Raw genomic sequence first — 23,256 nt, forward strand, 5'->3', positions numbered from 1 at the left:
CGAAAAGTATGAAAAAATCCATTATTAGTGTAGTATATTATTATATCCCATGTAATTAGTATATTAGTATATCGCTATTAACCTATTTTGCGTTGAATTTTCATCGATGTTAAGCCTAACAAAAATTTTTTAAAATAATAATCGTCGCTATTGTATCGTTAAAAATTAGAAAATTAAGCCTCGTTTAAATACTGGCTCCCTTTCATGGTCGATCCAGTGTTGCCAGCTAAAACACATAAAAATAATATTAAAGTAGCCAAGACATAGGCAAATATTGTAGCGCCACATCAATAGCGGACATTTGAAATTTGCCGACTAGGACGGTCGGTTAACCGAGGGGTTGGTTGATAGGGGATCGGATAATCGAGGCTCTACTGTACCTCATGTGTGTCGTGGAAATATTAAATATTTTTTAGAATTTTCAATAAGCTCTTCTTAAAAATTTCACATTTATCTTTCATTTTTTACCACCTGCCAACAAAAAGGAGAAGATATTCACTAAAATTCCAACTGCTGTAAAATTTGCAGCATCAGCATACCCCCCCTCACACCAGCATATCAACTCTTTGGAGCTTCTATAAATGTTACAACTTACCAGCTTAAAGAACAACACTAGCTCTTCATGCATTGATTCAAATAGCCTTTTTATTTTTATAGTAAATTTGTGACTTTTAGTCTTGGTGAATTTTAATTTCCATATTATCAAAAATTTTTTAACTCAACCATATTTTATATTAAACATTTTTACCTTAAAAATTATGTTATGTTGAAGGAATCTTATTAAAATTCAAAGTGTTCACTAATCTTATTAGTATGCTTGGGCTTATACTGATTTAACTTGCAGATGAAATTAATATTAATAGATTATAAATCACAATAGACTACGATTAAAATAATATGTGAAAAACTATAAACAATCAATTAATCAAATGAAAACTTGTTTACCTTGAAAACCACTTTCAAGATCACTTTTATTCCTCCTGAATTTCATGTTTATTTAAAAGGATAAATACTATCAACATCACCTTATACAATGCTAATTAAGAATCTAAAAAATAGTTTTAGATTTAATTAAATGATGCTCTAATTTTGTTATTGAAACTTTTACATTACCTCTGCTTGTTAAAAAGTTATCACATAAGTGACCCTGAAAACAATTTTCAAAGTAAACAAAAACTGTTCCATTGATTCTCCATGCATGCACTTAACCTATGTAACTACATAAAATTAATATATCTTTAGTGCCTTTAGAAAGAAAAAGTGCAAGAGACTTTTGATTCTGTGTGTGTATATAACATAACTTTAATCCACTTTTATTTAAATATTTTTGTATACTATCACCTGCTACAACAACTTATTACATTTGATATGAAAATATGAGCATTTTGGATTAACAGTTCTAGTTTCATGTATCCTAAATAAAATCACATTTCTCTAATCTTATAATATAATTGAGATAGGTTAATAAGTGTAGAGTCCAAATGGTTAGGAGTTGAAAGTTGAAATTTGGTACACAGTTAGGGTACATCATGAGAATATATGCTAAGAAAAGATTTTTAAAAATCCCCGTGAGTAGAGGAAGAGGGTTAAAGTGAAAAACTTGGCTTCTAATGTACTATTTTACATGTGGTTTTTGCATTTTTGTGAGAAATCAAACATATTTTTAGACCCATCTAAAATTTCTCTAATTAGTCTCGAAAGAGGGTGAATCTAATTCTTGCACCCGGTGAAAATGGGTAAGATTGGCTATAATCTAATATTCTTAATCTTCATTATCATTACTTTTTGCCGAGCAATGCCGGGCTCATCTGCTAGTAATTAATATTTCAATTATTACTTTCAGAAAGTTTTTAAAAGATGATCTTTATTATTTTCTAAGGAAAACACTTTTTGTGTATGTTGAAATTATGATATACAAAACATTTATTTACTAATATACTCAAAATAAGTCTTTAGTCATTTAACTATTCAATGTTAATGTTATCAGTCATATTTATTGGCCTTCTTCAGGTTATACAGAAAAACACCAAAGTTTTAAATGGAAGGAATAAAAACAGAATTTAAGTTTAAAATTTAAATTAAATACATTTAAAGTATAAAATGTTGTGATTGGTTGCATTTAAAACTATCAAAATATTCATATAAAACTAAGCTGTTTTAAAATTCATCCATAACAAAACTACAACAAAATAAATTGTTATAAATCAAAATAAACCAACAGTAGAAAAATTAGAATTAAATAAAATTAAAACATAATAAAATAAAACAATTACAAGAGGAAAACTGTGTGGAATCTCCCAGGACAAGGAACTTCATAAGATCTCTAAGCATAAGAGATATTTCCAAAATCCTTATTGTTTATAGATCTGCCTTTTGCTAAGGGCAGATCTATAAACAATATTCCTCCAGAGATCTCAAGTTAAAAATACTGCATAATGGTCTTAAAATCCTAGTCCCCAATAGGTAGGTTTATCTTTACAGACTGCTCCACTGCACTTAAGCAGAAAAGGACAGTTGCTCCTTCCTTATCATGTTTGAAAGTTAAATGTCCTGCCTGAATTTAAAAGTTTTATTTTGAGTGTACATTTATGTATATTCTCAATTACTATTTATACTTTATAAGTTTAATTTGATGTATTTTAATCAATAAAAATTATGTTTTTGCAATTTTCCTTAATTTGATTAAATGTTTTATGAATTTTACATGTAATGTGAAGAATAGATTCCTATAAACTGCAATAGTGCATTGCTCATAATGCCATATATAAACCTCATTGTGTTGTGTTGTGATTTTACTATATAAAGATCTCAAAATTGGGTACAACCGAATTTTGAGAGCCATATATAAAAATACAAATGCCAAGTAAAGTGATCAGTTATTGTTGCATTTATGTAAAACTTTTAAAATATGAATACAGTAGAACCCCGATTATCCAGACTAATTGGGAATGAAGGTAGTCCGGATAAGGAAAAATCCGGATAATCGAAACAAATACTTTAATTTGTCTTTTAATGATAATACAACACGTTTTCTTTTCGATGACATATCGGTAATATTAAAAGTAAATACTGTATTTAAATCGTGATCAAATTTTCAAGAAACAAACGTTCGTATTGAATTTGGACTACTACTGACCAACGCTAACAGACTACCTATTGTTTAAAAGGCCCTCTGGTGGCGCAAGAAGACGGATTTTATAAAATAAAAAGCAGTTGAAACTGCATTTTTATGAATAAAAATTTGACAAACTATTTATCGTTTTATGACGAGTAAAATTTTTTCGTCGCGTTCGCGGCTTTTAAGTAATGCATAAACCTTCGAGGCGCGAGGCCCTTCGGACCGCGAGGCATAGGCGGTGGCCCACGTCGTCCATGCCTTACGCCGCCCTTGGTCATAGAAATGATGTAATTTGAATATAAATTATTTATAAATACGTATGTCAAGTTATATTTTTATTACTACGTAAAATATATTTAAGAGTTTACGACCACTGTGCTGGGTGAGACGTTGTTGAAACAAAAAAAGTTATGCATTCCATCACGTACATAAACAGTACCATAATTCGCAAAGTGCAAATCAGCAAATTCGTAAAATTTTTGTTTATTTTGAACAATCCGGATAATCGAAAATCCGGATAATAGAGGTCCGGATAATCGAGGTTCTACTGTATATTCAATATTGTATTAAAATTAAATAAACATACAGTCTTACACAGCTCAGTTTTTGAGACATTTATGATTAATACAATGTACAATCATTTTAAGAAAGCAGATATTGCAGATTGTGCATTATCTTCTCCTTCTCTTATCTTGAGGCGAAAAGAGAAACTTGCCAAAAGTGATATATTCAACTCACACATTTAAAGTATAGTTAAATTTCTTTAAAGTTATTTATAAATTTATATGACTTCAAAGTTCCTATTCATTTGATATAGCTCTACATTCTACTGCTATGGAAATGTAGCATACTAATTTACAAATAATAACATCTACATCAATCTACCTTACATACTGTTAATGTGCTCAATGCATCAAACTTACAGATGCTGTAGATTAGCTGATTATCTAACTAATATGAACAACTTTTCAAAATGGACTATAAATTATAAAACTTCCTATAAAATATTAAATTCTTGTACACTACTAAAATTTTATTATTTTCAAGAAGTAATTGCTAGAGAATAGAACAAACTATTGATTTTTGGAAAACTGTTCCAAGATTTTTTAACTGAATAAACCTAACAATTTGAATTTTGGAATTTTTAAACAAATCAATTATATGAACAAAATGTTTGTTTATATTTGTTGTTTATTTGATATGCATTTGGAAATGGCTTGAGAAATGCAATGAAAACTTTTCAGAAACCATTCTACCATTCAAGAGGAAGGTTAATGATTACTTTTTGTTGAATAAACATTCATGTAACAGACTTTATATCTATTTTATCAGCAAAACTAGGTATTCAAAACATAAGAATTACTAAATAGCATACTGTATGCACAAAATACGTAAAGAATTTTCAGACGCTGGGCTTGAATCCTCAAATTAATTTGACTTGACAAGCACAAGCAGTTAGTGTCATCCTACTGTTCTGGAGAACCTGGAAAGAAATCAGGATGTGTTGAAAAAATCCCAGGAATTTTTTGAAAGGTGTCTGTCCTGGATATATCCGGTTGCCCCATTGTGTGCCTGTCCAAACCCACAATGCACTTCAATAAAAGGTCTTCTTGGTGTCCACATATCAAAAAAAGTTTTAAAAAAATACATTTGCCTCAAAATAAAATTAGTTGACCAGCTACCAACTAAAATTCAGCTTTAGGAGAAAACCAACAAAAGCACAAACACTAGGAAAAAGATGTGAAAAATTACATAAAAGCTTTTACAGCTGCATTCATAACCAATGAACAGGAGTTAGAATTAGAAGTTAACTGATTACCATGCAATTAACTTTTAGTACATGAATGCTTATTTGTTAACTTCTAACTAACTATTGTTCTTTGGTTGTGAATATGGATTTCAGAGGGAGAGTTCAAATCACAGTACATTAATTTAACCATAAAATGTTATTGGATGCTAGGAAAACAATAAAAATTCAACTAATAAGAAAGCAGTTAATGTAAATGTAATTTTCATAAGCACAGTTATCCTACCTCAAAATGAAATTCAATCATCAAAATACACAAGTAAATGAAATTTTTCCTGATTGAAATTACCTCTATTCCATGAATGTAGAAACAAAAAAAATTGCAATTTCAAGAAAAAATAAAAAAACAGATGATTAAATGGACACAATTACTATACTAAAAGTGATAACTTGAAACATTGGTAGAATGTTCATTTCTACAGCAACTACACCCAATTTCAATTTTTTTATTACAATAACCATTATATGATGGATGTTAAAACAAAAAATCCAAATATTTTCCTTAATGCAAAGCAACCTGTTTATAAAAATATACTATTTAATCTCGTAAAATCATGTTGATTTATCTGAAGCTAAAAATTCATTTTTCAGAATGTAAATGCCAGTGTATGATCAAAGATAAACATAACAAATCTGAAGTGTATTTAGATGGCTATTAATGTGTTAAACAAGTTTATGAAAATATCAAAAATTGCAGATTGAAACATAACAATGATGAAAATATAAAATATTTATATTAGATCATGTTAAAACAGAGTGAAAAAATGAAAAATGATATCTCTGGCAACTAAAATTTAACAATATTTTAAAATCCTTTGGCATCTCAAACATATTGTTTGATAATTCAGATGATTGGAAATATGGATTTACTTTATTGATGGAATCAGCATTTTTCCGATCAATAATTAATGAACAAAAATCTCTAGCTCAATCAGTTTATCACACTTGGTATTTGGTTATTCTAACTATTCCTGCAGAATCTGTATCTATTCTAACTATATAATGATAACAAATATAGGAATAAATATAAAAGGATTATTGATACAACTAAGATTAAACAAATTTTCATTGTTTGAAAATAATGTATATATCAATTTCTCAACAGAACAGTGTTACTAATGTAACTGAAGCATTTTCCTTAATTCACTTTCTAAAGGACTGAAAAATTCTCTGAAATTCATAAATCTTATAGAATTATTGAAATATCACAATTACATCAAACGCAAGATTATCGAGTAAAACTAAATAAATTAATGAAATTTCAAATGTATAGTTATAAACAACTTTTTTAGAAGAGTGACTAATGAACAACTTCTTAAAAAAGAATAATAATTTACTTAAATGTATTAACATTGCAAACAGTTCAGGTTCAATATAAATATTATATATTGTAAATTAATCAAAGATTTAAGAATAATAGATTGTTAACTAAATTTAACAAGACTAAAATCGTGAATTATTTGTTAAAATATAATGTATTAACTTATGAATTATGTAAAATCCTGTATACCATCAGCAAATAAGGTTATAACTCTGTCTTCTTCAATTGCAAAGGAGTTGTGTACACAGAGTTTATGCAGAAGGACACAACCAATAATGCTGAGTCATACTGTAAAGCACTGAGGGCTTTGTGCAAAGCTGCAAAAAACAAGAGGTGGGAAAAGTTAAGCAAAGGCATTGTCCTCTTGTACAATAATACAATACCTCACAATGCATGCACAATACAGACAATGCTTTGCAGTTTTAGATGGGAGGTCTGGCAGCATTCAGTTTACAGTCCTGATCTGGCACCTTGTGATTTTCATGTGTTTGGAAAGCTGAAACAACATGTGGGTGTATGCTGATTTGCCAACAATGACTAGATTCAGACAGTTGTTCTTTGCTAGCTCCATGACCAATTAGTGACTTTCTATCATCAGGGCATTGAATGATTAGTGCAACAATCTGACAAATGTTTACAGCGACTGGGTGATTATATAGTGAAATATTATGGTATATATGTGTGTCATATTGTATGGTAGTGATGTTCTCAATAAAGTGTTCTTGACCTACATTGTTCAAGTGTAACTCACTTTTTGAATGTTTCTTGTATAAATCCTCCAATCCTCAAGTAATGAAAAATCTGAGTGTTAGTGGACCACAAATAAGAAAGCTTGGGATAACTGCTGATTTATTTAGGAAATGGTTTCTAAACTATTTTGTATAAACTATTGATACTTAAAGCAAAAAAATTTAGATTTCAAAATTCTATTATTGGATAATGCACAATACTACTCAAAAAATTAAAATTATTCAAATATCAAAATAATATTCTTACCACCAAATACAACTTTATTTCAGTTAGTAGATCAGGGAATCATAGCCACAATTAAAACTCATTACATCAAGCATTTTTGCAATGGGTTGTAAATGAAATATATGAATAGACAATGAATCTATCACTGTTCACAATTTTGGACTGTATTAAACTTATATTTTTGACTATCAAAGAAATAAAACCATCAACATAAATGCATGTTGGAAAAATCTACAGCCAGAATAAGTTCAAAGCATCAATGCATTCAATACAGCAGAAAACAAGATCAAAGCAATACTAGAACTTCCTAAGTCTCTAGGAGGGAAAGGTTTAGACAATAATTTTGAAGATATTGAAGAAATGTTGGAAGATGATGACATTGGTGAAAATTATATCTAAGATCAACCAAATTAATTCAGAGGATGATAACACACAAAAATCCTGAAGATCAAAATCTTACCCTAAAAAAGCATACAGGAAAGGATTAACTTGGCTGAACAATTGGAACTCTATTTCCTAAATACAGATCTTTCCACTGAAAGAAGCATAAAATTTAAGAGAGTACTTTAGAAACAAATGACTCCATATAATAAAATTTCTGAATATGTCTTAGGCAAATGCAAGCAAATGAAAATATCAGAGTTTATGAAAAAGTAGAAAAAAATTATGTTGTTGCTGATACTTCTGATCAACAGGAAAACTTAGAAGATAACATTATTTTGCCAAAAAGAAAATGCCCTCATTTAATGATATTTAGCAGTGAAGAAAAAATTATTATTAATGTGCAATACTTTGAGTGTGATTGTTAGTTAATTATTGATTGTTTTAAAACATATATATTTTTCTTAGTTATAAAAAAAAAATGGTACACTTTTGTTAACATATGAAACCTAATCCTATGTTTTCTACTAGCTTGTCCTTTGCTTCATATAGCACTAATTCACATAACAGCACTTTTTCAAACCTAATAGTTATATAAGGGATAGCTGTACTTTCAATCCATATACTTGTTCACAGAAAACAAATGCTGCAAAATTAAGGGTGATTTTCTTGATAGCAGAATAATTTAAACAGTGAAAAACTGATAAAATATTCCAATATGTTATAATATTCACTTAAAGACTATCATAATAAAACAAGCTAATATAATGAAAAAACACACTTCACATGCCAAACTTACAAACCTCACAAACAAAACTGCCACAGAAATTTTAAGTCATTCAAAACATTTTCCCCCAAAGGAAATTTCTGTCATTAACAGTGTCCATAAATAGACTCCCCTCTTTGCATAATTACAATAATAATAATAATAAATACAATACTCAATTGATATTGGTGCAAGTACTTATTGCACTAGCATACCAACAAGATAAAGTAATTACTTTATCTTAATGGTATGCTAGTGCAGACAACTATGTTTAAAAAATTCCTACATTAGACACATTTATTGACAAGACTATGTCTTGTTTATAAAATTGTACTGCCTGCTGTGTTACCAGCTTAGAGGTATGGAGTACTTGTCAGGACTTGATATATGGCATAGAGTATTTGGTGCCCAAATCATGCACGCATAAAAAAAGCCAGACTCATAGGTACTCAGGGGCCCGAGAACTGAGTCAAAATAAAATACAAAATGGCAACTCTCTCTACAAACAGGCAAACCAAAGTCAAGTCAAGTGGTGAGAGTACCACCCACAGTTATTCTAGGAAGTAGACTGACTCTAGGACTGAACATGTAGTATTAGTATTTTCTTTGTTAATTAAATAAAATTTGTAATCTAATTTTTTGTAAATTTGAGTGTGCTTTAAATATGACATTAATACAGGGTTTTATGTCACTACAAGTAGGTTTTTAAACATTATCTAGTATAGTAAAATTGTGGAACTGATTAAAATTTGATGTTATATTAGGGTTGTCGTTACATCTGATGACATTATAATCGAGTTAAATTGTATATTGTTTGTGCAAAATAAAATAATAATTTTGGACGATACGATAGCCACGATTATTTTTTCAAAAATGGGAAATTTTTGTTCCACATCAACAAAAATTCAGCCTGGGCCAACATGCAACGGAGAGAAATTTCGAAACTGGATAGGTCAATTTCATCGAAAATGCATCGCTTAGTAGTGTGTCTCTGAAACATAGTCTTGTCCCAAATATGATTTTGCTATTTTACTTGTTATTATTGTTACTGTATTATGATTTAACTGAAACAAAAAATCATTTGTCATTATCAAAACATAATCAATCTAGAAATGATAAGAATGAGAGCAAATTATAGAATTATTCTACATTGCAATTCTCTACATTTTCACTTGTATAATTCAATGCATCAAGAAATTTAGAAAAGTTGAGAGAAAGATTTGCTAACATAATAATAATACAGTTGCCATAGTTAAAAAAAATTATAAATATATGAAAAAAATAAACAACAAAAATGATTATGGCTCCTGATATTAAGAGACTATTTACCAAATACGATCGTGTGTGGAAAGACAGAACAGACTTTCATAAAGATTAGGCTATTTGATACAAATAGCATTGTTTATTAAAATATTTTAAATGTAAAAAACATAATTATTTGTATCAAAAAACCAAATTGGGATTCTCATACAATTGCAGCAGATAATGAAATTCATTTAAAACTATTTATTTCTTTTTGACTTAGAGTATTTCTTCATTCTTTAGTCAAAAGGAGAAAAATTCCACTTACTATCTAAAATTTTTCATTAACCAATTTAATTACAACCTGGTGATTCTTGAATAATTTTTGTAATTTAATTAAATATTTAAATCCCAGATACTAGTTGTTTTTAAATGACAAGGTGAATTGCAATTATAACTTTAATGTCATTTAATATGATATATATTACAAAATAAGAACAAATTTTTCATTAACTATATTTTAATACTCAAATTATTTTCATTTTGAAGAAATAATTAATGGATTTTACCTTTACTACTTACTATTTCTTGCAAATTTTGCAAACTGTTCATTATATTCATTTTGTCAGCATATTCATATCCTGAATATCTGAAGAAAAATTCTGGAATAGTTTAAAATTATTTTTATACATACTTTAAATTGTTTTCACCTTTACATTATATTATTATTAATATTCTGTTAGTCATGTATCAGTTTAATAAGCAAAATTGAGTAAATCTTAATCTGTATTGCATATTTTAATATTTTTTAACAAGTATTAAATGTAAATATTTATTCTGTTAGCACATTTAAATATTTTAAACTTATACTTAATAATTTTTATTTCCAAAAATTCAGAGAAAATTGATGAAATCTTTATATAATTGGTAAGTACAAATATTAGCCATCAACATCATGTAACTAAAATTTCATGAAAGTGAACTTGAATCTAAAAAAATTCAAAGTAAATAAGCCATGTTGTCATTAAGAGAAATGATTGAAAGATATTTAATTATTACACTATCAGTTAAATGTAGAATGTCCCAAAAGTCACTAGTATTTCAGCGAAATAAATTTTTAAAAAATGAGTTAATGACATGATTATATGTATATTTCTTTACAAAATTAATTATTAAATTTTTGTTTAAATTGTTTTAAGCTTTTCAATTAATTTTCTTTTTAAATCCCTATTATTCATGACAAATGTTGAAGAATGTTTTTATGACATCAAAAGTACAGAGTGTAGAGAAATTAGTAAGATAGTTAATAATATAACAACTAAAATGATTGTAATCTGTTCCACAATACAACTGACTGATACTGAAGAAGGGAAATTAAAGCTTTAGTAGTATAAAAAAAATTCAAATTTGCAATTTTTTTAATGATATTTGAGTGGTAAGTTTCCATTTTGATTTAATACTTGTATTTTGTACAGAAAATAATTATTACATATATAATTTTTTTTTCAACTTTTGTTGTAACAGAAACACTCAACTCTTGATTATTTATGTATACCATATTTTTGCAGATTGTCCAGCATGTCAGTCTATCCAGGGGCAACCACAATCAAATATTTCCATAAACACATTCATGCTGGTTTAAATGAAGTTATTCATCCCTCTCTAGAGGATGCATGAAAAAACAAACAAGCTATATCATATAAAAATGAACAAGTTTTTATCTAAAACTGTGATGCTGTCAGCATTAAATCAAAACTATGATTATGTTTAATTTCTGTATTTTGCCTTCTTTCTAATGATGTAAAATACTTGAGAAATGCTGAAAGTGCTTATCTTATGTTTACTTTAATGATCCAAAAACACAAAAACAAACATATCAAATTTCAGAAACTCACTGTAAATTATCTAAACTTATACAGATTAACATCTGCTTTATGTGAAATTTTAGAGGAAGATGTTTGTTTTTTAAGGTCAGGGAGATTGTCAGTGCAGCCAACACTGACTAGCTACCACTAGTATTTTTGTCAATAAGTCGCTAATTGTTTTATTGTCTTGTAAACAAAAATACACTTCCTAATTTTAAGTCACTCAAATTACAATGTTATTATTTTATTGCACTGAAAAGGCTGTTTTCTTCAGTTTTGTTAGATCTGATTAATTTTATTTTTTAGTTGCAGTTTAAGAAGCATGTCAGTAACTCTGGAGTTTCCAGCATGTTGGTCTCCCCCAGTTATATGTGGCATGCTGGACAATCTACAAAAATATGGTGTGTGTGTGTGTGTGTGTGTGTGTGTGTGTGTGTAAATAATCAAGAGTTGGTAAGACAATTTCTGTTACAAATGCCAAAAAATTTAATTATGTCAATTATTCAACTAATTTCCACAGAAATAATATAGACAGAACCAATTCAAAATATAATAATAAAATCTCCTGCTTAATATGTTTTTGCAGTAGACAATCTTTGATTATTAATACCCATACTTTATATAAAATGGTACCTGGGCACACACCAGAACCTATAATCAGATGATACAAAATGCTCACTTAACCACTTCTGTAATATTGGCTTAAGTGAACTTTTATTATTATCCACTTACCCAAACTTTATAGAATATATACATCTTTCAAGGAGTTTCAAAATATTTTGAGAGATAATAAATAACAAAAAAAATTTGCAATAATTATGATAACATATCCATATGATACAAATAAACTGAAGATATTCTAATGATCACTTTAGTGTTTTGTTCATTTTCCTATTAATTAAATATATTGTTTCTACTCAAAGCCAAAAATAAGAACATTACTAAGTATCAATATAATATATATCCATATTTTATGAAATGTTTTACTTAATTCATAGGATAATGATAATTCATGAGTAGGTGTTCAGAGTGCTCTGTAGAAAAAACTATTGGGCAAATCTCAACCAAATTTGGTATGAATACTGTAAGTATGCAGTTTCAATTTTGCTTCAAAATTCAGCCACTAAGCAAAATTTGGCATCTTTAATGTGCTTACTAGATTCATTTCCTATGAACTTCAGGAGTTAAGAAAGAAAGTGCAATAATTTGTTTCAATTATAGACATAGAATTTGCAATTGCATGATGATGGTATTTGACTACAGCTTCTCAACAACCAAAATTCAAAACATTTACAATAATAAAAATGTATTATTATTTTTAACAGTTCAGAGAAACGTCATTTATCTGACCATCTTCTCTTTTCCTCCTCTTTTTTTTTGTTTTTGTTTCACCAGTGGTTAAGCGGATAAAATCACTGAGTGCTGGTAGTTGATCACAGGTTTGCACCACATACCAATGGGTATTAGAGTTTTCTAGGTTTTCTTCATGTGTCTAACATCTAAATACAGACTACTTTCCCATAAAAAATCCTCCTGGGAGGCATCCCTTATGGCAGATCACTCATGTTATGATGCCACATCCCATTACTTCAATCCAATTTTTTTTTTCATTTTTTATATTTCTTTGATTGACAAAAACAAAGCCTTAAATGATGTCTTGAAAAGTTATATAAACTGGAACAGGTAATACAATCAAAATAAAAAAACCATACATAATAAATACTAGCAATGGTTAATTAAAAAACAAATGTTTTCAGTCTTCTTGATAGGTTTGATTTAGATTTTACACACTGTGTTTTACAAATTAATGTTTGGTTTATAGAATGCATTGGTGTTCTAAAATATAAATTTAATGTTTAAACTATGAAGAATATTGTATAATGCCTTTTGGAGAAATATTTTTAAATATTAATAACGTGAGAGAGAATAATGTAACCAAGTCTTAATTGTGTCTTCTCTATGGCCTATTAAAGGCAGCTCTCCATGCAAATGATATAGTTTGGCAGTCTTTAAAATGAATGCATTTTCCTTTCATAGAAGTCTTAAAAATCTTTAGTTTTTCTAAAGTTCTGATTTGGTCCATCTCAAAATTCTCTCTCTCCATTTTGGTCTCCTCTAGGTTAGCTATGATCCCTGGCTTTGTGACATACATGGATAGGACAGTCTTGAGTTTGTTGATATCAATATCATACTTATGTTTCCTTATTGTTTTGTGTAAAGATCTTATGGGGAAATCAATATACTATCTCATATACCAATACATTTGCCACTAATAACTCTTTCCTCACATTTTCTGTTAGAAAATCTGAGTTGATGGAAAATAGCCATTCAAAATTCACATATCCATAAAAGAATAATGAGAATTTTTTACACAAAACCAACAATTTTAGCTTCTTTTGTATACTTCAAAATATCACAACACCATGGGCAATCTAATCTACATTTTCTCTAAAAAAGTTTGCAACATTTGTCTTATACATTTTATGTTACACATCACCTGGAATTTTCTATTAACTGCATCTTCTTTCAATCCTAAAGGCCAGTTCGTGTCCATTAATTTGTCTAGTCATAATTCAAGCAGTCAAGTTTTTAGCAAAACCTCTAGACAAAGGTTAACTGGGCAGACATAATGCATTCTTAACCAGGGCTTTGAAGCACAGAACTTGATCTTACCATCAAAAAATTCAGCTCAGCTCAGTTCCATTTCACGTGAATTTTCTGGCTCTAGCTCCAACTCCAGTTAAACATTTAATTTTTAAGTGCAATTGTTTGAGATAAGAGTAATTATTCAACCATTTTATTTTGTTAATTTATTTAATCTATTTCTATCGCTTTATATAAATTTTATATAAACAAAAGAAATAGATGTTTTGATCACACAATATGCAATTTTCGTATTATTCTTAGACATTGCCAGGAAAATTCTTTAGCAATCTGACCAACTATTTGTGAAAAATATTAGTCAAATTCAGACTTTAGAATAACCGTAGTTTCTCAAAATATCAAGATTCTCTTTATATTCAACACATTTTATCATCATACAAAAGCCCTTTTAAATTATGCTGCTGCTATGGAAAACTACAAAATTTCCAATTTCTTAATAATATTTTTATTATAAATTAAATGCAAATTTTTGCTGTCTCTTTTTAATTAGAAATTTCTTGAAAGTGTTGTTTATAGTTTTGTTTTGAGATGGAATCGCTTACTGATGAAACATTTTATTTAAAATTACATTAGAATATTTTAAATTCGGTACATAAAATTTGGGCTTAATTTCATAATCTTGCTAAATTTATTAGTTGAAATGTTCATGTGAGATAGAATGATGCAGTTAAAGAAATTTACAGATGCATGATAGAATTGTATGCAATTTCAAAGCCATGCTGCATTTTTTGATAAAACACCAAACTTTTTCTTTAATACAATACTCACAAGGGTTAGATTCCTTGGAAATCTTACAAATACCAAACAGGAAGGTATTTGAAAAGATCAAGTTAGATTCTTGTGAGTCAAGCCATGTAGTTGAGCTAAAGCACATTGCTATTTCAGGAATACCAAAAGCAAATTATAACTACTAATGTTTATTTTATTCCTATGTTTAATTATATTAAAAAGATTAATCTTATACTTTAAGATAATTGTGTTGGACTTAAAACAGTTTGGATAAACTGAATTAATGTTGCATGACAGGCTTTTTTTATTCATACCTTTCAAGACTTCAGCATACAGGAGCAAGACTGCTTCCAAAGTGCAATTAAACTCAAGATTGCACTCAGTAATAAGATCTGATTCTTGCAACTCTTTGCACAAGCTATCAATAATGCTGTATGTTTTTTATGCTTGGAAGTTGTCATTGGCAGCTTTAATATTTCCTGTTCATCATTATCTTCTTCAGTGTCATGCAAATTTTCTGCAACATCATGTCCAGTTTCTCATTTATGGGTTCTGTAGCTGTCTGGTACACTATGTTCTCAACATCTCCCTACATTTCCTCAAAGACCTCACTAACTACCTGCATTGCCATCTTGTATATTATTACATGAGATTATTATTATTGTTATTATATGGATGTATGTAATTGCTGAATATACTGTATTTATATAATTATGGTATAAACTTTCCAATGTACAATTTGGCAAAGGCATTATTGCTAAAATGTAGACTTCAGTTTCGTAGAATAGTAGTTACTGAACTTTGCTTAGTTATGTCAAAAAATGTAAATTGGAGATAACAAAAGTATTTATTACAGGTACCATACCATAACTGAAATACTATAAAGACAATTCATGAATACACTAAAGTTTTGCAAATGATCATGAGGGTGGGAACAACTTTTCAATCTGTTTAAAAATAAATTTAAAATATTTTACATTTAGAAATGTAACGATATTAAGAATAATTTGACATTTTGAACAATTAAATGAATTCAAAAAGTTATTAGAACTATCTCCCAATATCACATTGAACTGTTTTGTGTGACAGTAAACAATTATCTTTCAGTGTCATTTCTCTGATTTCTTATTGTTTGTATCATAAGTATATTCTCTTTTCATAGCTAATTAAATAAGCAGACAGTAAAAATAAATTCAAGTTATAACACAAAAACAATCAAATAATGAGGCAATTATTTGAGTTTTAAAAACAAACTATTTTTAAAAAACTCACTCTTCAAAATGCAAACCAGCAAACTCATGAATATGAGTGAGGCAAGCTCCCACTGAACCATGTGTCTTCAACAATTTTGACACTGTCACATAAGTGTCAAAATTTTTTAATTTTGATTTTCTTGAAAATGTTTGAGAAATGCACTTTGCTCAATAAATGTTCATATCAAGGCTTATCCACAATATTGCTGAAATCTATGATGACCACATAATGGCCTCTCCCTTATTAGCCTTAACAGGAATGTGACTACTAGCATTTTCAGAGATAAACCTTTTGAGATCATAGTGCCTTATAAAAGAAACTTCTAAAAAGTCACTGGTGTATATCTGGTCTCTGTGCAAGGACAGCATTCATAGGGAAATCTAACTACAAAATTTGATAAGTATACCTCTAAATTTGGTGATAAATAAAACTTATTAATTCATTGTTCACAGAAAAAGTTTCAAATCTTTCTATGCTCAGTGATTTGGAGAAATGAAATATGGAAATTGCACTAAAATGCTTTTTCAAAGTGGTCTCATACTTTGCTAACACTAATGACAAAAGTCCATTACAGTAACAGAATTATAACTATACTTAAAAGGCATCGCATAATGCTTCAGTATTTATAATGCTGCTGAACTATCTATGTATGTAATATACAGTATATCATGTTTCCCAGCAATTACCAAGCAGATACAAAGCAAACAATTCACCAAGCAAGGAAATTGCTATAAAAGTTTTTTCATTACACAAATCAGTAAAAAAGAATCCAAGTTTTAAAATTTTTCCCCACTTTTCATTAGTTTAAATCACTAGACCTGGTTATGCTAGTGACTAATGAAAAATTCATCCCTATACTCATTGGCCATCACAACTGCAGATGTTTACCATGTAAATTAAGTGTAACGATAAATAAATATGATTTATGATTTATAATTTTTATTTTATAACTAATTTTCTTTTTCCAGTAATAGTAATAATAATAATAATAATAAAATTTTTTATTTTTCTGGAGTTTATTTTATCAACATCAAAGTCATTTCTTAAAATTCTTTTAATTATGAATAAATATTGTATAAAAAATTTCATTATTTTTGGAATTTTATATTTTGTGCTAAATTGAAGATTAATGTATATCCTAATTGCAAACATTTATTAAATGAAATAGGTTAGGATTATAAAAATAGTAAGGAATTGAACTAAACACTTGTTATCGCTTATCACAAATGTATGAATAGATAATTGTCAGTCTGGTAGAGCAATTGCTTGCCATTGATCGGTTGTAATATAGTGTGAATTAACTTAAGTTGTAATTGAAATTTAAAATTGGCATGTAACTCAACCTCATCACATAATTCACACCCACTTTCAAATCACAGATAACCCACAAGTTATCCCCAAAATTACAGTAACTATTACTGTTTTTCAGCATCCATCAATAGAAAATTCAAGCCACTATCACATGCTGGAAAAGTTTTGGTGATTGTATTTTGGAACATCTATAAATGCCTGCACATAAAAATTCTTACCAAAGTGAATTCCAATGTTTATCAGGAAACACTTGCTCATTTGAAAAAGACTATTTGTCACACAAAGCAAGTCTTCTTTTTCATGGTGTTGAGTTTCTTCACAATAATATATGCCCTCACACTGCCAAAGACATAATTGCATTGCTTTAGAAGTAGAAATGAAAGGTTTTGGCCCATCTTCCCTACAGTCCAGACATAGTTCCTTCAGACTTCCACTTTTTCCCACAACTCAAGAAGCATTTCTAGGGGAAGCATTACCTGTCAGATGATGAGATGCAATCTGAAGTCTGACTATACTAATCATGACGACTACTATCCTCATGGACATGGAACACTGGTATAAATTTTATAATTTTTCCCTATACTTGAATAAATGACTCTGAAAAAATGGCAATTAAGTTGTTTTTCAACTGAATTTCCAATTTTGAAAGTGCCACACCATTTACTTGTATTACACTAATGTCAATAAATAAAAAAATTGGATAGTTAATTTTTGCTAAACCCACATATGTAAATAAAAAAAATAGTTTTAGTTTAATTTCCAAATTTCATACTCTTGTGTAGTTGATCTTATTTAACTTTATTTAAAGTTATTTTAACATTTGTTTGTGTTATCTTTTAGCAAATTTAAAACTCTTTATTTATGAACCAATTGAAGTGTCTCAATCCAAAACACAAAAGCTCATGAGAAGAAATACTAGAAAAACATTTGATGATAAAAGACTCAAGACTCAGAGCAGAGTATGGAAGTTGTTTGATGGCCTGAGGATGGAATGAAAAACCTTCATTTTGAGATTATGGAGCAATGTTTATTCAGACAACTCAGAAGAGAAAATTGCATCCCAGTACAGAGAAATTGTATCTTAAAGATAAATTTGTATTTCAATAACACAATGACCTAAAACATTGTGTGAGATTGTATAATATCCATTCTTTCACTGATTTTCCTAAAAAATTCCATATAAACCTCTAGTCTCCAAACACAAGTTCTAGTGAACATTGAAAAAAGATCCCTAGTAAATCATAATATAACAAGCAACAGTTGAGAATATGTTTAACCCAGAAACATTAGTTCTTAATTAATTAATTAATTTAAGTTACAAAAAATTTGATTGTTCAGTCATGCTACAAAGAAACATTATAAAATCAAGAGACAATCAAACTATATATGTAATGAAATTTGTCATCATATAGCATAGTTTTAATGAAAGATACATATCCAAATATACCTAACTGAATAAAAACACTACCTAAATATACATTCCTATAAACAAAGAACCTTCAGAGGTATGCTTCAGAGGTATGCATGGTTTTTATTGTCCATAATATACCAAGGTACAGTACATTAAACCTTCCTTTATAGGATATAATTTATTTAAAAGTAACTCCCCAAATAAAGCAATGCATTGTATAATGACTAATTCAGAATTGAAAAATAATGTTTTTAATTAATTTTGCTATGTTTTTGTTACACACATAATAAGGCAATCAAATACTGTACATTTGTACTGTAAAAAGTCTACATACAAATCAAACAAAATGTCTCAAACAAAGAAAATTATTTCTTTGAATTATAAATCATCTAGATATTATATTTAAAATATTTCTTTTAAAAGCTTTTCTTTACATATCTGATAGCAGCTCTATCATAAAATTCTAACTAAATAAAAATAATGGCCAATATTTGATTCACTTGTGTATAAATATATTCATCCATAATATAAAAAACTTTAATGTAATGTAATCACACATCATCTGATTGTAAATACATTCAAACCTCTAAACATTGGCCACTGGCAGAAAGAAAGAAAAAAAAAACAAGAGGCCATTGTTGGAGATGATGTGAAAATTGTACAAAAGTCCTACAAATTGAAAAACTTTATTTCTTTTAACATTATAGAAAATCAAAAAACTTTTTCATTATAGGCTATGATCAGAGACATACTGGAAACAAAACTCAGTCCTGGCACTGTATTAAAAGCTGGTCTTCTATTAAAAAAAACTTCTTCAATTACATAAAAAAAAATACTAGATAATTAGGTTAATTTGAATACAATAATTGTTATTGTCTTCTGTTAATATTATGCTTAAAATTTGTATACAAAAACAGTGGCGTAGTTAGCATGGGTAGCACCCAGTGCAGATAGCATGGTGTCACCCCAAGAATGAAAACTGTTAAAATTAATAAAAATCCGATAAACTTAAAATATGATTTTATTTAATTAATACAAATAAGAGTCATTAATTATCAAGTTACAATATTATAATAATAATCGTACAGTTTTATTAAACATTCTTTCACATTGATGTATGAAAGTGAAACTTGAGTATGGCAAAAGAAGAACGAGAGTAGAATTAACATCCTCTCATATACATATTATATACAAACACTTAAAAGCTCTTCTTTCTAGCTTTAACAGCTGCAAACTTGGAAATCACATCTTCAAAATTTATATTTTGTGTTGACTCGTGTTCTATTGTTAATATGCCAAGATTGTTAAGTCTCATTTGGGCCATTGTTGCCCGCAAGTAATTTTTAATTAATTTTAGTTTGCTGAAACTCCTCTCACATGAAGCAACTGATATGCAAATTGTCAGAAATAACTTTAGTGCGACCATAAGATTTGGAAGAGATTCCGTAAAATTAAAGCCTAAGTGATTTATTGTTGAAAGCATTGTGATGGTTTGTTTAAGTTTTTATTTTTTTCCCAGTTGGGTGTCACCCCTAAACAAGTGACACCCAGTGTGGGTCGCCCCCTCTAGCTACGCCACTGTATAAAGGCTGGTATACACGGTAAGGAAATCCTCAAAGGATGTGCTTAACAGACAAAAAAAAATCAAATATAACTGGCTGGATCGAACATAGTAATTTACAAAACTTATTAAAATATCTCCCAGCGTATAAAGAATTATTTTTATTTAAAAATGGATAGATAGAAAAAAAAAATCACGGTTAATCCTCAAAGGATTTCCTTACCATGTATACCAGCCTTAAAAAGCACTTCTAATGGGTTTCTAAAATTAGTCATTCTTGTATAACTCCAGGATCATGTTAACCAGCTTCTCTGGTATTTGTAAGACATGTCAAATAGCCAGTCTGGGCTCTGGCTACAACCTACATTACAATACGCTTTTTAAAAAGTGGCTCTGTGGGCCATGATAATTAAAAAAAATTCTTTAAAATACCTAAAATATAGCCAGGCTTTGGTTTTGAAAATTTTTAATTACCGTATTTACTCGCATATAAGATGAGGTTTTTATTCATTTATCAAAGTTTCAAATTTCTAGGTCATCCTATACATGCAAGTGAAAGATTCTTTGCATTTTTGTAAATAATTTTTGTGAACAGTGAACATGTTATTATTCACATTTTTTACCAGATGCTTACCCTCTTGTATTTAAAAACATAAGTATTTTATCTGGGTCGTTTGAATCATTCTTGTATATTGTCAGGAGTAAAGATGAATAGCAATAGGAAAAGAAGAGCTTTTGAACTGAATTCCAGATTAAAATTCCAAAATCACACAGGAACCCAATATAAGTTTTAATCCATTCCCACGTGAAAACAGATGATTATTTGGAAATCAGAATTTAGAGAAATTCATAAGTGTAATCAACAGAGAGTAAATTCCACTATTAAGAATTGGTAAAAAATTCCCAATTGTCCAGCTTTATGTGAACAAATTATGTTGTGAATTTTACAAGATTTTTCCTTGAAGTTTAAAATGCCAGTAATTGTTGCGGGACAATGTGTGCATTTACATTCATTTGACATTTTACTTGTGATTAAACAAAATAAAATTAGAATTGTATTAATAAATCTAATTTTCTTTATTTTGATCTTTAAGTCACACATCATCATATATACGAGTAAATATGGTATTACCACTAGCAGAAGACACTGTTCCTTATTGTTTTACACACAACAATATCTTCTAATCTGATTACTGGTGTTAATGATAATGAACACACTCAATGTACCTTTATCTCCAGCAACGTTTAAATTCGGGAACAAATGTTTTCGGCCTCACTAGAGGTCTGCATCAGGGTAAACCAAAATCAAAATGGGATTCCAAACTTACAGGCATTCTAGTTTGAAATCCCATTTTGATTTTGGTTTAACCATCTTATCAATAATGACTAATTTTGTATAGTGCATTATTATTACTTTCAACATATCACTTGAGGACAATGGCACTGTTGAAATATTAAAAATAGGATTTTAGTGGTCAGGACTATTGTTAGAAGATTATTTTTTACACATTTTTGATCAAAATTAAATGTTCCTAAAAAATGACTGCTGTTTCAACATAATCATTGTTGAGAAGTGGCTGTTAAATGTTTGACTGTATATAAATCAAGAGTAAAATTTTTACACAAAACAATCGATTATTCATAACATAAATAATTTATTAGCAATAATAATGAAATAATAATAATAATAAGAGATGGTCAGATAGACATGCTTTGAGAATTATGCTTATCCTAATCAATATCACTAAACACAGAAAGAATATTATGTGTATACATTTATAATTTTGTGGTGTCAATATGTCATAATGGTATTGCTAAATTATTGAGATCAGATAAGGCTTATTTACTATTTTTCCTTATATCATTTTTTAATATCTTTATCACTCTGCAAAGGTACAGTGATATTTTTTATTTTTTAGTTAATATCACAGTCCTCAATGTTCTGATGTAGCTTCATTAATTAAAGGAGTTGAAGAGACACTTACACTTCATTCACTATTAAAATAAACATTCATATTCCTTTATTTTTTTAAAACTGAAAAGCAATGATTGACTATTGTATTTTATATCCAATCATGAATCTAAATTGCAGGATTATTTATGGTCACATGTAAATTATTTTTGATTAAATAATAAAATTACTAGCTCAAAAATAGTTAGACAGTTTAGATTTTGAATTGGCTTTTAAATTTGACTTTTACTATATTGTATATATGTTAAATTTTATTTAAAATGCATATACTGTATAATATATATATATAGCTACATAGTCTTCTATGAAGTGCTGTATAGTACATTAAATACATTAACAATATAATAGTTATATTGTTAATGTATTTAACAATATACAGTTGTCCCTTGATAATCCGACAGGTATGGGACCAAAGGTGTGTCAGATTACCAAAAGTATCCGGATTACCGAAAATAATTACATATTTCGCATTGTTTTGCTAGCAGTAACTTACAATATTCTCTACTCCAACTGTTCGAACAGAACTGCTCACATAAAACACACGAAATGTGTGTCATCGAGTAAGAATTGGATGGGGAGACGGGTACCTTGACGGGAGGTGCGTCGGACTACTGAGCATGTCGGATTAAAAAACGTTGGACTATAGAGGGACAACTGTACTATTAATTGAAATATGTATAATAATATTAACACTATATTTTATTACTTCTTGAATCATAATATGATTCCAGGACTAATATATATGTATGTATAGAATCCAGTAAATATATATTTCCTAAAAGCCCAAAGAAAAATTTATTCCTTTCAAGTATAGCAGTATGTACTGATACAGTATATTTGATAAAATGAACACAGCAATGTCAAAATTTATAAAGAATA

The 23,256-nt window shown here is 28.6% G+C and overlaps 1 protein-coding gene across 2 annotated transcripts in view; it reads right to left on the minus strand.

Annotated features, from left to right (window-relative positions):
- Positions 1 to 23,256, minus strand: part of LOC111641694 (cyclin-L1-like) — a 115,716-nt gene that overhangs the window by 40,722 nt on the left and 51,738 nt on the right. The window contains exon 2 of one of the 2 annotated variants that reach the window (XM_023387909.1): positions 10,193 to 10,272. The exons of the other annotated variant lie outside the window; for it this stretch is intronic. Within the exon in view, the coding sequence (XP_023243677.1) occupies positions 10,193 to 10,272 (80 nt within the window). The remainder of the gene's footprint in view (positions 1 to 10,192; positions 10,273 to 23,256) is intronic. 2 annotated transcript variants of the gene reach the window in all.

The sequence above is a fragment of the Centruroides sculpturatus genome, unplaced genomic scaffold, assembly GCF_000671375.1.
Source record: "Centruroides sculpturatus isolate CEXI.00-Female unplaced genomic scaffold, Cexi_2.0 scaffold151, whole genome shotgun sequence".
NCBI lineage: Eukaryota > Metazoa > Arthropoda > Arachnida > Scorpiones > Buthidae > Centruroides > Centruroides sculpturatus.